This window comes from Asterias rubens, chromosome 9 (genome assembly GCF_902459465.1).
Source record: "Asterias rubens chromosome 9, eAstRub1.3, whole genome shotgun sequence".
In the NCBI taxonomy this organism is placed as follows: domain Eukaryota; kingdom Metazoa; phylum Echinodermata; class Asteroidea; order Forcipulatida; family Asteriidae; genus Asterias; species Asterias rubens.
The window spans coordinates 20,005,526-20,018,056 of record NC_047070.1 but is presented as its reverse complement, the minus strand read 5'-3'; the positions used below and the strand labels follow the sequence as shown (position 1 = coordinate 20,018,056).

The window sequence follows — 12,531 nt, the reverse complement described above, 5'->3', positions numbered from 1 at the left end:
AAATTAACGACAATATTTGCAAATCGGGACAAAGTTTTTCTGCTCTAGAAAGGCAAAGGTCGTGGGTTCAAATCGCATCACACCTGAGTAATTTGCCTGTCGATGTTTGTTCACATGACTCTGGAAAGTACTAGGTATACAGTGCCACACACATCGTTGTTTTATAAGTGTAATACCAGTTAACATTCTTTACCCCAAATGCAAATTTAACATCTATTTAACATCAATATTAATATATAAAACAAATCAATCCACCATAATCACGTCAACCGAGCGTAAATTCAAATGTGCATTTCGTGTAACTTCATTCAGTATTTCAATTGTTATTTATAGACAGAGTGTACTTTGGTCAGTACGGCACATGACCATCAAAACTTCTTTGTAAAAAGCGCTCGAGAGCTGTTGATATTAACAGCTCCTTAAAAGCACTGGGCACGTTTGGTAGTGTCCAAGACCAAACATGTGAAAATGTCTGCTCAATCGGTCGTCGAATTTGCAAGAGAATAATGGAAGAAAAAGCACCCTTGGTGTATGTCTGCTTTCAGATGCATAAAAAAAATATTTCAGAGGAAGTGTTTAATTGTTTTGTGTAAGAAATTACTTCTTTTTGAAAAAATACATTTTCAGAGGGAGCCGTTTCTCACAATGTTATATTATACTATCAGCAGCTCTCCATTGCTCGTTAATAACAAGTAATTGTTTATGCTATTAACAATAATTTTTACCAAACGTGTCCAGTGCCTTTAAAACAAAAATCGGGAAATATTTTGAGGATGGCAATTCCATACTACAGAAACAGTATTGCGGCCCGTGGATGATGTTACGCCGCTGAGCTTTTAAGATGACCAGTCTGTGCGAAGTGGGTGACATCAGCCTTTATCTGTCGCTCCTTCGCCTGGTCGTAGCAATCTTGAGAAGCAGGTGACTTCAAAGCGAGGAGAACTGTTGGAACCACCCCGGCAATAATCACCGAGGCAAAGAGTTCAACCGTGGTGGATAAGTTACTTAGAGAGTCCGCGATGGCCAGTATAGACATCCCGAATCCGATGCAGAGTATGATGACGAGAAGCTGCAAGAATGTGGACGCAACCTGCACCCTGATGGGCCGGTACTTCTCAACTATCAGCCAGAAGAAGTTGAGCTGTAGGGTCGGGATTGACTTGGCGTTGAAACTAACAAGAGGGGTGTAAGCGGCTTCGTCGCCCGGTGGTGGATGCGTGGTTGCTGCCCCGTTGTCACGCTCTTCATCCATGGGTTCCATCTCGATGCTGGACTGACGTTGTTCAGTGGAACTCTGTGTCTGCCGCGCCATCCGATTACGGGCTGCTGCACCTCGTCGCCTGGACACCACCAGCTCCGGTCCTCCTGCGGCCCTTTTCTTTTCAACCGCATCGTCGTGAGCCTCTGCTACCGCTATGACTTTGCTGAACAACACACAGTAGCCATCGTAAAACTCGGTGATTGCCCTGACGATGTAACCAGCTATGATGACAATCACCAGGACCGTAGGACCAACAACATCGGCGTTGACAACGAACCCCATGAAGGAATAGCCGATAAGCTCAGCAATGTACACGAACGTCGCTATAAACTTGAAGAACCAAGCAATGGATGCAACCGCGATCAGCAAAGAGAACATCATCTCTGTACAGTTGACATGATCACTTATTAAAGTCTGTAAACATCTCGTCATACAGTACATGAGTGGCAGTGTGTTGAAGGCAAAGAAGATCAAAGCAAAGGGTATATAGAATGGAAAGGCGATGGTGAAGATGACAGCGCATAGGACAGTCCTTGGGTTATCTGGTGGCGCACCAACGTGTTCAGTAATCATGCCCCACAGCCAGCCGTATATGACAAACTTCCATGCTTTCATGTCAACTCCCATCCTTGCCCTCCAACGCATGTAATAAAAGAAGGCTTGTGAGTCGTCTAACGATGTACTAGGTGCCCATAGCTCCATTGGTGCTTCTACAATAACCATATGTTTGTATATGTCGTTGCTTTCGTCCTCATTGACTCTGGCGGTGCCATCATCAGAATTACTCCTACCAATCGGTTCATCTTCACCGTCCGGGGTCTTTGCTCGTTCCCTTAAGAGTGGCTCCAAGAACGCACCGTCCCGGAAGAACCTCTCTATCAGGATGACGGCAGCCATAAGGAATATAACATTGATAAGAAGGTGCCAGATGACACTTAGCAAACCGTTCTGTGGTCCGGTGTTATATAGGGCAAAGGATCTTTTAATAAATCCATCCGTATCAGTCAGAAATGAAATCAGAACGGGTATGTACTGAATAACAATGAAGAGGAGTAAAAACAAAGTCCAACGCGTTGTCGAAACACATTTATTATTCTTAGCCCAGAAGCATGTAACGTATTTAAGTCCAAGGGGGAGGTCAGACACCAGACTGATTCTTTCGAGTCCATGCTCATCAGTTTCTGGAGGGTTCTTCTGAATGAAGAAGCTCATGGCGATTGGGGAGAACATCGCCAAGACGATCCCACCAGCGAGGATCCAGTTCAGCCAGGATTCTTTGTACACTCGCTTACTCTTATTCGCCTCACCGTTCGACCAGCAGTCATAGGCAGTGCTTAGCTGCATCGTACTGTATGAACCACCCGGTAAATTGAAAAGACCAGCAAGTGTGATATCCTTCTTGCCAAGCTGTTTCTCAAGACATATCAGTTCATCATCGACAGTACCTTCATCACTATCAGCATCTCCATTATCCTCATGCCGTGTCTTAATCACGTCTTGTAAAAACACTGCAATCATAAGTAACTTCTCACCATCGGTTCTATTGGTACCAGCAAAGCAACCATCAGATCCTTCTACTTTTATATTCAAGGAATGAACTCCTTGGCCCAACGTAGTCAGCGATAGATGATTGAAGTCGAAGGGAGACGCAAGTAACAGTTTACCCCTCCCTCCTTTAGCCCACACCCACGTCAGCGGATCAATAATGTTCCCAATCGCATCCAAGTAGGCCGAGAAAGTGCCACCGAAATCCTCATCAACGAAATCCAATTTCATGTAGATGAAAATGGCACCGTCGTCTTCCACAAGCTTGTTGAATTGTTGGATTGGATTATTTTCATCGGAAATATATAGGGATAAGCTACATACCGATGGTGCCGCCCTGGGAGTGGTAGTTTCCGCAGTGGTATTTCCCGTATTGAATACATTACCAGCAGTCATATTGTCCTTGTCAGGCTGACTAGTTGTTGTTGCACACAGGGCAGGTGCAGCCAACGCAACACACAGCAGCAGAAATGAAAACATCACGACTATCTTGCGTCGTTTCTTCCGGTAAAGTTATATCCAGTTTACTCAAATACCAGATACCAGTTCTTGCTCTATGCTTTAAGATAATAGAGCTACAGAAGACGGTGAGAAACTTTGAATCCCAAGTAATGGAACATCTGATTGTAATATTGGGCGATGCTTAATTTCATTGGAATTTCCGTGTATGGGTTATTTTTCGTTATCAATACCCATTCAGTCAACAACGCACAAGGGGTACATATCGGGCCCACTGAAGGGCAGACAGGGTCACCGTTTACCCAATAGGTTACCCTTTTACATGCAAATGATGAAGGCTACACATTTCTATAGTGCTTTCATACTATGAGCAGCCTCACGGGCAAACAAAAAAGAACAAACCGAATTGGAGATAGTAGAGAAAAACCCCAGACAATTCACTTTACAGGTTGAAAATACTGAATTACAGTTTGTTAAATAAAAAGACGAATCATCAAAAATGAAATCTTTCAATTTAGGGAAACAAACTGCATTTTTTTTATACGAGAGGCGATGCATGGTTTTGTAAACGTTTAAAGCCGAAGATTACCTGTTTTGTTTTGTTTTAACCGTTCAATTGTTTTACTCCTATAATGTAGATGTGTACAATTAAACTAAATTGTAAAATTTCATTTCAAGTTGTTGCGTTTTTGCGATATCGCCGGAAATTTTGAGCAAAAATGTCCCGTAAGAAGGGCAAGAATAATCCCTTAAGGAATACACAATATGAGAAGCGTCTCTGACAGTAACGCTTCTCGGATTCAACATTGGGGTCATGAAAACATATATCTATTACCACAACCACATTACTTCTAAGTGAAATGTTTCTAAAAAGGTTTTAATAATTATTTTCTCCATGTTTATGCTAGAGAAAGCTGCTGTATAGGCTTCAAGTTGTTGTTGACATATTGGATTTGAAGAGTAATTACCACACCACACGTATAACATCCCTATGAAAGACTGGTTCGGTTGAATTAATGTAGATAACAGGAGTGCAGTCTATAGTGTCCAACCACTTGGTTTCAGTTTTTGAAGCCGTTTTGAAACGGACCTCTGTTGTAAACCATAAACCACAGCGCCCTCATTTTGTTAAACCACCAAACAAGAGTTGCCAATTTTAAGGAGAACAAGCCGTGAATTTCATTAACCTTTTCAGAGATGGTTAAAGGGACTGTGCCGGCGTTTGATCAGACTCAATGGATCCAAGCACACAAAACACGACCAGATGTCATTAAAACCTGTCAGACTCAGATATGTGCCTTTTTTTTTTAAAGTGACATAAACTATCGTGTGATCAACCTTTTATTGACTACCGCCCTAATTAATTATTAGGGGCGTGTGTATACATGGCGTTGAATAAACATGAATGCTATAGAATAGGCAAACTGCTTGATAAAGCATCCGTCGTTTAGTTTAACTGGGCTTCGCATTGTCTTTAAGTGAACTTTGACCCTGTGTTTTATTTTGGAACGCACCCAAACAAACACAGCAGCGTGACTGGTGCAATTTAACCACATGTTGTGTTATATCTGTGCCAGTCCCCGTCTTGGATTGCCAGCATTCATACACCAACCAAAAGCCAACCTTGAGAGCAGCAAAAATGGGGAAAATGGAGGCTTCTGACAACTCGTCTGAGACGAGTAAAGGGAGCATGGCTTCCTCTTCTTCAAGAGTAGAGATGAAACGAACCATCTCTTTATTCAGTGGTGTTGCTATAAACATCGGTATCATCATCGGCTCCGGGATCTTCATCTCCCCTAAGGGGGTGTTACGAGGCGCTGGCTCCGTCGGTCTGACCCTCGTCATCTGGGCAGCTTGCGGGGTGTTCTCGCTCCTTGGTGCCCTGTGCTATGCCGAGCTTGGAACCACTTGGCCGTCGTCTGGAGGTGCTTACGCCTACCTGAAGGCCATCTACGGGGACCTGGCTGCTTTCCTCTTGCTGTGGTTATCTATTCTCATTGCCCAACCGTCTTCATTTGCTGTGATTGCTCTGACTTTTGGAAACTATTGCATCCAGCCACTATACCCAGATCCATCGTGTCCCCCACCACAAATTGTCCCTCAGCTCTTAGGAACAGCCGTCATATGTAAGTGTCTTCATCAGTTAGCAGGGTGTAGTCAGTTTGGTTGTCTTTACATTCCAATTTATTTAAAGGCACGGACACTATTGGAAACTACTCAAAATAAATGAGGGCTGTTGATATTATGTAAAACACTGACGCCTGACGCCTTTTTCGGCATTTGAAAGTACATACATTTGTACGTTCAACAAGGGTTTTTTCTCTGCCGTCATATGTAAGTGTCTTCGTCAATTAGCTGGGTGTGGTCATTATGGTTATCTTTACATTCAAACTAATTTAAAGGCATGGACACTATAGGAAACTACTCAAAATAATTGAGAGCTGTTGATGTAAAATACTTCAGTCCTGACGTCTTTTTTCGGCATTTGAAAGTACATACATTTGTGCAACAAGGGTGTTTTTCTCTTTCATTACTCTCTTGCAACTCCGATTAGCAATTGAGTCAAATTTTACACAGGTTTATTCTTTTATGCATATGTTGGGATACACCAAGTGTAGAATATACTGGGTAGATTTCACAAATAGTTAAGACACTGTATCTTATCTCGAACGAGTTACTAGCCTTAATTTTTCTTTTTACATCTCCTTTGGGACTAGTCCCAAGTTCTTTGTCAAATCAACCTCAGGTTTTCAACAATTACCAAAGGTGTCTGGTGCCTTTAACTGGTGCCTCAACTCTCTAACTTTGCTTAAATGAATTTGTTTAACAACATAAAATCAGAGCTTGCATTTTGCTTGGTCATGTTTGTACACAATCACGCAGCACGACAAGATAGTGCAAGTTTATATAGGTGTATACTCACGTGAAAATCCCGTGCAAAAAAAAAACATACGTGACTGTGTTTCCTTCACACTTCAAAGGGAAGTTCTTAAAACATATATTGGAATACATGATAAGACTTGCCGCATACCTAGACGCATGGCCTAAAGCAAACAGCCTTCTATCATTAACAACAGTAAATTTCATTAATATTTAACTTTTATTCAACAGCCCACTTTGACGGAGATTAAATTAAAGTTATTCACATTTGGGTTTTTTTTTTGTGTCAAATGATAAATAGCTGTCATCATCAGGTTGATGAAGGCCTAAAGCCATTTCCTCATAGAAAGGTCTTTCGTGAGAAAAGTTGAAGGCCAAGAACACACTTATCGTGGATTAGTGGGGTTGACCCTGGTGCTGGCTCACATAACAAGTACACTTGATAGCAGGTTTTCTCGGCCTGAATAGCACATTATGAAAACTTTTTAAAAGCAAATCAGCTGGAAAATGTAACTCGTGATTATTTTTAAGTAAAATGTCCTTCAGATATTGGTGGCAAGCAGCAAGCTGGTCTGTGTGGAACTTACACTAGTGTGGAGGTATCGTTATTGACTAACTGGCTGTGAGCAATAAAGATACAAAGGTTATAGTGTAATAAAGTTACCACCGTCTATATTACTTCATCATAAATCCACATTTGAAACCCTACCGTGCGGTAGTCCTCAGTGCCATGGCACCAATTATGTTTCGTCACAATGTTGGTCTTGTGCTGCAGCAAGCTACTATTCATCGTCTAGTTTTCAATTAAACTCCGTCAAACAAGTGAAGATTTCACACGATCAATACTAATGACAGCCCGGTTAGCTCAGTCGGTAGAGCATGGGACTCTTAATCCCAGGGTCGTGGGTTCGAGCCCCACATTGGGCGCAATTTGTTTTGAATGCGCCTTGAACACATAGCAGGGTGGGCTGTTAAAATGAAAACAGCAAAAAGCTTATGTTTTGTCATCAGGTATTATTTTGTCAGGTAAAATGCGTTGCATTTCGATTTACAAGACTTTGGGTTTTCAAATGCTAAGTTCACGTTTACACAATTTCAGACATGAACTGTTTATGGCCATTTGCAGGATACTTCAGTCAACTAGAACAGCGAGCTTCCATACACTAAGTCACTTTTATTATTAGCTTTTCCATTTTGCCTCATTGCAGTATTACTGGGGTTGACGAACGTATTGAGCACCCGACTCACAGCTTTAGTACAAAACTTCTTCGTTGTCTGCAAGTTACTCGCCTTGGCAATCATTATAGTTGCTGGTGTATGGCAGCTATTTTTAGGTGAGTAACCAAAATACTATGATTGACCCATAATTATGAATCGTCAAAGATAGGATAATGCCCTTTATGAAAGAAAATATGATTGGGTTAAACTATGCATTTTGGAGGACGGAAATTGCACAAATTTAGTTGCTTACAACATAATATAGGTCTACTGAAGCTTGGTAAATTTTCGTAATTTTAATTTTGTTTATTTTCAGGTCAAACCCAGAATTTCGAAAATGCTTTCGAGGGGTCTACCTTCTCGGGTCTCGGCGACGCATTGTATTCGGGTCTCTTCTCTTATGCAGGATGGTAAGTCGAATACCAGGTATCGAATATCAGAGATCTACCTCAAGACAATCCCCGTCCATAATCACCTTTCACCTACATTAATTTCACAAACACATTGCATGCTGCATGCAGACGACTCAAAGTGCAGCTGCCAAACCTTGTACCAATCAAAACATATGGAAAGCTTACGTCATTGCACGTTTATCCAATGAAATCATTGTATCCAATCACTGGTTCTGTAAAACCAATACCTGCCTTTATCCGCATAGACCAGTCTAGCGTGGGATTACATTATATGATTTAACCCGTCTGGTTCCTGTTCTTCTTATCAAACTACAGGTACAGCCTGAACATTGTTGCTGAGGAGTTGAAGGATCCAAACAAGTGAGTCCAAGGCCTGGTCGTGTCCCATGGCACCAGACTAGTTTCCTTCCAGCCTCGTTCTGGTTTCATTGATCTCGGGAAGGAACACTCACAAAAGGAGACAATTATTTATTTATTTATTTATTTATTTATTTCATCTTACAAAAAGTAAATAAATGCCCAATAAATTGAGTCCATTGTGTAAGGTGTTGATTTAATGGCTTTTTTCCCCGCACGGGAGCATTCTCCCCCAATAAAATATAAATTCATCCGACTGTACCACTGGTGATAACTATCTTTTGCAAAGTGACGTAACTTGTACTTTTTATGATTCTTCGTTTTATTGTATTTTATTGGCAAGTTACCACCGGCACTATCAGTTTGTGGGCATATTTGCCAATAAAAATAATGAAGTTTATTTTGAAACTCGTTTTAGAGATGCACGATTGTATGATGTTTGTAGTCGGGTTGGCTCAGTGGTTTCTGTCCCGGACTTTCGCCTCTGAGGACCCCGGTTCGATTTCTGGACCGGAACTTTGTGTGGATTAAGTTTTTTCAGTTCAAGTATACCTGACTGCGTGTGTTTTCCCTGTAAAGGTCCCCCATACTTAAATAATTGCCTTCATTGTCTTGTTAACAACAAGCTGGTGTAATGTTTCAATGTACTTTGCCGACTATATAATTCAGATTCAGAGGTTTGTATTAAACGTCTATCCCATAATATTCCCGTGCAGGAATCTTCCACGAGCTATCTACATCACCCTAATCTCAGTGACCATCATTTACACGTTGGCTAATGTGGCCTATCTCACCGTCTTGACGCCTCAGGAACTACTCGCTTCAAATGCAGTCGCTGTGGTAAAAAAAAAAGTCTCGTTGAATACATCATTGCATTTATAATATAATAAAATAATTTACAGCTACAGTCAGTTCTCAAAACCAATGGGATACCATTCATTATATGTTTATATCATCCCTAGGAGTAGGTGACAACGGACTCTGGAATAAAATAATTGTAGCCCACACCTTGAAGTGGCCTTCAGGCCTTGTGTGTCTGGCGACTTGCATAAAACAAAAATAAAAACATAATTTCCATGAAGTTTCTACTCACTCTTTGTGACAGACGTTCGGTGAGAAGGTGCTTGGTGTCTTTGCTTTGATCATGCCGATTTCAGTCGCTCTTTCTACCTTCGGATCCGTGAATGGCAACATGCTCACGTGTTCTAGGTAAGTACAATTTGTGACATCATCACCATCGCTCGTATCACTCTCAAAGTCACCGGTTTGAATAGAAGAGACCTGGGGCTGGGGTCTCATTTCATAGTCGGTGGGACTCAGAATCGAGTGTCGCATCGAGTCCAACAATCGACAGCACCACGGGGGCTTCTTTCAGTTCCATCCTTAGTTTTTCTCTGATACGTGAAGATGAATTTAACCCCAAAACATTGCACATGCAATAATGTTCGCGTCACCCCAGCTCAAGAATTACCATACGTCCGCAATATTAGAAAGTTGTATTATTGTTGCCCCCTTTAAGCTTGCTTTCTTTTGACCCCCCCCCCCCCAAACGGGTTTAGCAACACCCCTGTTTATCATCATCATATATTCATAATTATTATCTTCCTAAACTGTATTTGAATGACTTTCTTCCTCTAAAGAATCTTCTACGTTGGTGCCCGAGAGAAGCAACTGCCATCTTTGTTATCAATGATTCACATTCAGTATCTAACGCCACTCCCTTCCGTCATCATTACCGTAAGTAGACATACAGCTAGCCTATCCGATGAGTGATAGACCTACCTCTACCTAACTCACACCTCAGCTCTCCACTCGGCTTCAATCAAAGATATCAGGGTTTAATTGGAATAAAGATAATTTATATCTAATAGAATATTAATGGTCCTTTACTCCTTCGTTTTTCTTCCTTTCTAACTTTATATTGTGTCTTGGAACAGCAATGTAGGGATATTGCATAATCACAAAGATGCATGTTTCGAATGCGATACGAATTTTGACGTCACAAATTACGAATTATTCGTAACGCAGAACATTCGCTGCGAACCAATCCTCAGACTGGCGTGTGGTTGGCCTACGATTATAATCATTCTGTTTGTTGTCCACTCACTGCAGGTACTTCTATCACTCATGTATACCTTTTCTAATGACATCTATACGTTGATAAATTACTTCAATTTCGTGACTTGGACATCGAGCGGTGCCGTGGTAGCGGGGATGATTTGGGTTAGGTACAAAGAACCAAACAAGCCACGCCCCTTTAAGGTTAGTCTGAGAGGTGTGGTTAAGATTCCAAGATGGTATCAAAGATCAGAGCTCTTTTTTATGGAGATGCTTAAGCACAAAGATAGCTGAGCACAGCAAATTGATGCTTACCAAAATAAGGTTACCAGCCAAACAACCATTTCACATTGTATAAGTTTGTGGTTGTTATCCTGCTCATTGCTACATAGCAGACAAAAATAAGCAATTATTATTTTCTGCTAAAGTTGAAATTGGGCACTGGGCTCATTTTCATAGAGCTGCTCGAGCTCAAAAAGTAGCTAAGCATTGTTATATCTCAGGAAGTCGAAAGTTTTCGTTCGTGATATCGACATCCTCACGACATCCTACTTTAGCATGTCGTCATCCTGTCTTATAGGATCTAAGCACGTCGAATGGCACTTCCAGAGCTCCGTACTTATTGAATCATCACACCAACTTTTAGTAAAAGAGAACATCGACGAAATATCAATTTCAGGACGACATCTTACGTTAAATGATTCAATTAACTGGGGATCTCAACTTCTAAAGCTCCGTAATTTCTCAATGAGACATTGAAAGCAGTCTTCTTTACTTCTCCATTCACAGGTCAACATCCTGATAGCCATTGTGTTTGTATTGGCGTCCATCTTCCTGGTCATAGTGGGAACCATCGATTCACCCATAGACACCGCTATTGGCTTTGGTATCATGCTGACAGGGATACCAGTTTATTTCCTGCTGGTTTACCCCAAACAGTTGCCAAAATGGCTGAGTAAAATACAAGGTAAAATGCGAAATAATGTACGTTTGGTAATCACTCTTAAAATTATTGGCAATGAAAACCTTGGCTAGAAGTACCGCAGCTTATAATTGTAAACATCATTTTGGGAATCATTCAAAGTCGCCCCTGCAAAGTCGCCCCCTTACATGAATAAATATGAATATTTGTCCAAATTAGAGATTGAAAAAACACCGGAAATATAAATGCCGCCTGCCTCAACTTATAGTGTGTTTTTGTTGAATCCAACAGATGCGATTACCCATCGTCTGCAGAGGCTCATGCTTGTCGTTCGAGAGGAGAGACCGTGAAGAGTAGTAGACCAAAGGAAGGATTCAAAGACTCTACAATGTTTATATCATGCCCGATATCGTGTGTCCTCACTATTATATTAATCAACCAACGACTCCACTACAAACTCTCCACGGTGACCGATACAAAACACTTTTAACGGTCAAGCTCCAACCTATCGCTACTCTGACACTCGGCATCTTACAGGCTCTCTCCAGATCGAGACGCTCGTGTGGAGATGTGTGGCTGCTCCACGAGTTTGGAACGGTCTACTCTCACCAAAGAGATGTTTGCACATCTAGCCTAACTACATCCCTTCATCATTGCTTCAAGTCCAGTTCAAAGGCAGTTAGGCAGGACAAATTACACAAAATATTGATGAGCCGCATAGCTTAATACTTTAAATAGTACGAGCCGAAAAGAGGCATATTCATTTGCGGGATGGAAAATGCAAGCACAATTCTACTGACTTTTTGGTCCTTGAATGCCCAAATCGTGCTCCTCTAAAAAAAAAACAATAAAAAAATTGTATTTTTGCCGTTGTCAAAACTGTGCATTTTGGATGGATAGTAGGCCAACCGTGTAAAACATTAAAGTGCAGAATAAAAGAAGTCTTCTCTACTTTTGTTGTGTCTTTATTGATGCAGCAGTCCCGCCTCCATCAGCTGATTCGAGACGTGAGGAAGGAGGGTGGTTGTAATATCCTATATTTTATGTCTTCGTAAGCTTTGTTTTGCTGTATTTATAACAGGTTTCTTTGTTGCACATATCGTGAACACCCTCCTTCGTCCAACCTCTTCAATTTGGCACCCCGCCCACCCCCTTACGTAGTCAGGCACTTATTACCAGTTAATGCTTAGGCGTCAACAAACAACACTTGTTGCCGTACTTTTTTTAAAGGTCGCTTTCCCTGGTGCCCGCCACTCTCTACACCATCTACCAGTGTATACAGTATGCACCAGTGCAGTTAAAAAACTTTAGAATTGTCCCAACTGTAGTTGGGATCAGACCCAACTTGAGTGTTACAGTTGGAACGGCCTAACTATAGTTGGATCTAGAGATCTGTAACCAACTAGTCTTGATGGAAG

At 41.4% G+C, this 12,531-nt stretch overlaps 2 protein-coding genes and 1 non-coding gene across 4 annotated transcripts; 2 read left to right on the top strand and 1 right to left on the bottom strand.

Annotated features, from left to right (window-relative positions):
• Positions 1–712: 712 nt before the first annotated feature.
• LOC117294428 lies at positions 713–3,495 on the bottom strand. The gene has a single exon (XM_033776823.1). The coding sequence runs from the start codon at positions 3,284–3,286 to the stop codon at positions 821–823; it is 2,466 nt and encodes an 821-aa protein (XP_033632714.1). The 5' UTR covers positions 3,287–3,495; the 3' UTR covers positions 713–820.
• A 1,333-nt stretch (positions 3,496–4,828) lies between these two features.
• On the top strand, positions 4,829–12,048 carry LOC117294429 (large neutral amino acids transporter small subunit 2-like). 2 transcript variants are annotated; one of them, XM_033776824.1, is made up of 10 exons: positions 4,829–5,391; positions 7,354–7,479; positions 7,680–7,773; positions 8,092–8,136; positions 8,850–8,973; positions 9,239–9,342; positions 9,774–9,870; positions 10,246–10,395; positions 10,981–11,158; positions 11,405–12,048. In XM_033776824.1, the coding sequence occupies exons 1-10, from the start codon at positions 4,905–4,907 to the stop codon at positions 11,461–11,463; spliced, it is 1,464 nt and encodes a 487-aa protein (XP_033632715.1). In that variant the 5' UTR covers positions 4,829–4,904; the 3' UTR covers positions 11,464–12,048. The 2 variants fall into 2 exon arrangements, with proteins under 2 accessions (XP_033632715.1, XP_033632716.1); XM_033776825.1 differs by lacking the exon at positions 10,246–10,395.
• On the top strand, positions 7,000–7,072 carry Trnak-cuu. Its single transcript has one exon. It is a non-coding gene; the product is annotated as a tRNA-Lys (tRNA).
• Positions 12,049–12,531: the final 483 nt, after the last annotated feature.